Below are 4,681 nucleotides of genomic sequence, written 5' to 3'. Positions count from 1 at the left end.
GGGACACAGGGTGACAGATCGGCGGCATGTTTAAGCACCCTGCTAAATTCATACGCCCCAGCTGTATTCAAACAACACGGATGGAGGGGGAAAGAGACAGCGGCGAGCAGAAAGAGATCCTGAGAAAGGGGTGTGGTTCCCCGCCCCTCATTTTCCAGCTCATTTCCCGGGACAGTGGAGAACAGAGGTCCTATTTTCCCCTCAGCCATTCACCTCGCACAGACACCTGCTGGCCAGTCGGGGGGGGGGGGGGGGGGGGGGGGGGGGGGGGGGGGGGGGGGAGGCCAAAGTTTAACCAGTTCACAAGTTAAGACACTGCTTAAACAAGCAGTTGGTCTGTTACACTGGAGACTTCCTCATGTAAGCAGAATCTTTTTTGTAAAAACACATAATGTAGTATATATATATATATATAGTATATAATAAATAAGCCAATATAAGGTAAGTGGTCATTTATGTAAAATATTTTTAACAATGATGTATACATTATAGCTGCTTACAACCAGATTATAGTGTTATTATTAAAACTTTGCTTAAAAAGGGAGGTAAAATTCAGTGTTTCCCTTAATAACTTTGATCATTTGACTAAACATGGCTTATATTTAACTCATTTATAAATGTTTTATTGCTCAGTGACCTGCTGCTATCTCTCAGGGTTTCTGGTTCGGACCCGTTTGGACAGACAACTTTCTCAGTGCGGAGGAGTAAAATGAGGACCGGATTACTGGGATCATTTTTAAATTCATTAGCCATGCATGATCTGGTGCTCGTTGTTGAGTTTTATGATCATTTTCTTGAATCAATGTTTATGTTTTGGGTATTTTTTAAGTCAACTTGTACAGACTGTCTTGTTTCTCCTATTCCTTTGAGTTTTATATTTTGGGCTGTTTTGTAGCTGTTTCATGTGGATTTTCTTTTGAATGCTCCCCCACCCCTTTTGTTTTATGCTGTTTTATTAGTGTTTACTTTATTGTAATACTTCTCTTAGTGCCAAGTGCAGTAATCATTTTTTTCAGAAAGACAGAAAATAAGACAGCAACAAAATGCACAAAAAAAGAGGCAGCTCTAGCTCCGCTCCGTGTGTGTGTGTCTGTGTGTGTGTGTGCGTGCGTGCGTGCCGCATCCAAATCCATCTACAGTATGCACTTATTGGAAAGTTTAATTATTCTTCTAACTATATGCTCTCAATATAATTTATTCAGTTTTTTGATTTGTTGAAATCAATTGTTTGAAAACCGGTGTTGAAAGATGTAGTTGGTGGTGCTCTATATTATTTTGTTCACCCCATTGAGATCAATGAGGGTAGATTGGTGAGTTTTAATGTAGTGGTATGTTGTCCATAAATACATCACATCCTGACGGTTTAACTACAAACTAGTAAGTGCAAGGAAAAAATCTAAAGTTTGCATACCCTGCTTTAAGATTTAAACATTTATTTGGAAATAATCAGCGGATGAAAATGTTATGACATTGTGTCGATAATAACAAGGATTAAAATATTACCACGCCACATGTGGAAACTATAAGGCATGCATTAGAGTTTGCATAGGGCTGGAATGGCATCACACATTAGTAACAAGGTGCTGCAGTGAGTTTTTCCTTTATCTTCTTCCCTTCTTACGGAACAGTGGCGAGGAGACGCAAGACAAAATGCACTGAAAGTACACGGCAAACACAGATAGATATTAAATCACTTGGGAAAAGGTAAAAGAAGAAGATGGAGAGTAGAAAGGGGTCAATACTCTTCAGCAAAGACACAGGACATAAGGACACAGGACGTAAACAAATGACAAGCTGTCATGGAAAACAAAGAGGACAACATGCACAAAGACAAGGAGCACTGCAAGTAGGCTGCTATAGTGTTAACATATATAACATCATAAATTGTAACATTCATGGGTACTTGAAAAAAACAAAGCCTCAACAATGCCCCCTGTCTCTGACAACTAATAACAACAGTCTCCTTCCTTCTCACTGGATCACATAGAGTTCCTATACTGTATCATCACATAGAGTTCCTATACTGTATCTCTTTTGTTTTACTGTATAAAGTTTGTCCATACATTTCCTGGGGACTGAGTCCAGCTGCTGACCTGCAGATTTAAGGATAGGTGGTAGCGCATGCGGAGTAAGATGAAGCAGCTGCTCCTGCCTGGGACTGGCTGAGGAGGCGTTGTGTCTCGCTGGCCTGGGAGTCTGGGCTGTCTTCTTCAGAACTGGAGGGAGTGTAGAGACCCAGAACCTGCTGCACCTTCATGGGAATCTCCTGAAAGGGCGGGACAGGAGGTTACAAACCACCAGTGTTAAGGAGTAACTAGTTACATGTAACAGTGTTACATAATTTAATTACAAAATAAAAGTATCCGTTACAGTTACTGTGGACAATTGTTTTACAAGGTGCTCTAAGCCAGTGCTTCTCAAATGGGGGAACGTTTACCCCTAGGGGTACTTTGGAGTGCTACAGGGGTTATGTGAAATTTTAGCAAAAACGCTAATTTAAAATATGTCATGCATAATTCCTAAAATAATTATTACAGTGAGGGATTCTAAACATCTAAAATGTAGCATTTAAATGTTTTTTGCTTAAAAAGTTGTTTAGTGAATCTATCACTGCCGCCGCTGTATTCTACTTCTTTATATAGACTTTTTTTCCTACTAAAAATGTTTTGCGCTGGTCTTTACTTGGCATAAAACCGCAATTCAAAAGGGAGGTACAATACTGAAAACAAGTTTGAGAAACACTGCTTTAAGCAACTTCATACATTTTTAGGCTACAGCATTTTTCGTCACATACAGCCAACATCTCCTCCCTATAGGGTAGCTACTTGTCCCCAGAACACACTGTAAAAAAGGCAGTCTCTGTAGACAGCCCAGGGTCTACAAACGCCAACAAAAACAAAGTGCACCCACCTGCACCATGAACCGTAACATCCAGTCTGCCAGCCTATTACCGACAAAAAGGAGTTGGTTGAGGAGTTGGTTATAGGCTGGACCACTGTTTGGTATGGTGTGCGTGTTCTGGGGACAGAAAGCTACCGGATAGTGAGGAGATGTTGGTTTTATGTGACAAAACGTACTGTAGCTTAAAAAATGTGTGACATCGCTTAGAGCGCCTTTAAATACGTAGTTACCTATGAAAATGTTCATGATTACATTGGGGGTTACATCTGAATATTCTCTGTAAAACGCTAGGCTGTATGTTACACAATATTAATTGTGTTCCTTTGCATGTTTTTCAAATGAAGATTGTCTTCTTTTGCCATTTCTAGCCGCAGTTTGATGCTATTCGAATGCTTCCATTTGGTTCTCCTGTTTGCCCGTCTGACCGTTAAATTGCCTCTCAAGCTGTCTGAGAGATGCCACTACAGCTACCGATGAAAGTGCTGGAAATATAAAAAAAAATATTTCATTCAAAAACCTGAGAAGGGTTCAAGCATAACTGTGCAATGTAAAGAATGTTCGCCAGCAAACAAAATGCTATCGACGTCAAAAATACGTTGATGTCCAACATCAGGAAACATCTGCAGGTATGTCAATTAAGTTAGCTTACAGTAGCAGCTGCTAGCAGTCATATTTAATAAAGGAGGGAAGACATGCCTACCTCCGTATGTGTATTGAAGACGTATTTAAGCACCATATTTTGCTTGGTGCATTAAAAAGAGGTGCTGAAGTCTGACTTGGTGACGGCTGTTCTTTAAAAATGAATTATTATAATCCTAGTTCATGTGAAAAAGGATATTAAAAAGGAGTTTGACGGTAGTCAGTGTACTGCTGTAAGGTTAACACCGCCAGGTTTAACAGCTGAAAACATTCATTAGAAATTTAGAAAAATACTGAAAAAGTAACTTAAATAGTTAAACTTACATTTTAAAAAGGGTAACTTTTAATTGGTATCCTGTTACATTTCCAAAGTAACCTTCCTAACACTGGGAACCCCTGGTGTAGAGGTGTCACTGACCCCACAGCTTCTATACAAGCTCCTTCTTTTTATTTAGCTTGTAAAATACAGGTATACTTCCAAGCAGCTGCCTCATCTTAGCTCTTCATGATAACCACTGAGACTGAGACGCTCCATGGACTTCAGGCTGAATCTTATTGGCTTATGAAGCTCGTCTCACCTTGCACGCAGTCAGCTGTAGGTAGATGGCCTCCGCTCCTTGGAGAACAGTCTGCAGGTCCAACTTCATCGTCAGCTCATTAATGTGCTGAAGAGTTGCACAGATGAGTGTATAGTTACAGACAAAGAATCTCAAATTCTGTCTCAAATGCCCACATGTACAGTACCCACTTTTAGAATAGTGTTAAAGTCGTGGTCTGAGCCAATCAGCTCTCCTCTCTGGGACTTGAGGATTGAACAGGCGATCAGCAGGTGGAAGTTGTCACATGGCAGTTGAGTCCAGAGGACCTGAGGAAGGAAAAAGGAAGTCACATTATTTGTGAACTCATTCAGCTAGATAAGACACACTGTCACACTATGTTTGATCTGTCTCAGTGTGGTACACCGCACAAAAAAGCCTCCTGGTAGGCTAGATAAAAAATCCAAAATTTGATTAAATAAAGTAATATACGGTACACACACACACACAAACACACACACACACATATATAGACATACATATATACATATATATACATACATACATACATACATACATACACACACATACATATATATATATAT

At 39.9% G+C, this 4,681-nt stretch overlaps 1 protein-coding gene across 1 annotated transcript in view; it reads right to left on the bottom strand.

Annotated features, from left to right (window-relative positions):
• Window positions 1-1,416: 1,416 nt before the first annotated feature.
• The window catches only part of tbc1d17 (TBC1 domain family, member 17), a 9,856-nt gene continuing 6,591 nt past the window's right edge, over window positions 1,417-4,681 (bottom strand). The window contains exons 15-17 of the mRNA XM_034893421.1: window positions 4,289-4,405; window positions 4,119-4,205; window positions 1,417-2,266 (exon numbers count right to left, since the gene is read on the bottom strand). Of these exons, the coding sequence (XP_034749312.1) occupies window positions 2,102-2,266; window positions 4,119-4,205; window positions 4,289-4,405 (369 nt within the window). The 3' untranslated portion in view covers window positions 1,417-2,101. The remainder of the gene's footprint in view (window positions 2,267-4,118; window positions 4,206-4,288; window positions 4,406-4,681) is intronic.

This window comes from Etheostoma cragini, chromosome 15 (assembly GCF_013103735.1).
Source record: "Etheostoma cragini isolate CJK2018 chromosome 15, CSU_Ecrag_1.0, whole genome shotgun sequence".
Taxonomy (NCBI): Eukaryota; Metazoa; Chordata; class Actinopteri; order Perciformes; family Percidae; genus Etheostoma; species Etheostoma cragini.
This window is presented reverse-complemented; position numbering and strand designations above follow the sequence as displayed.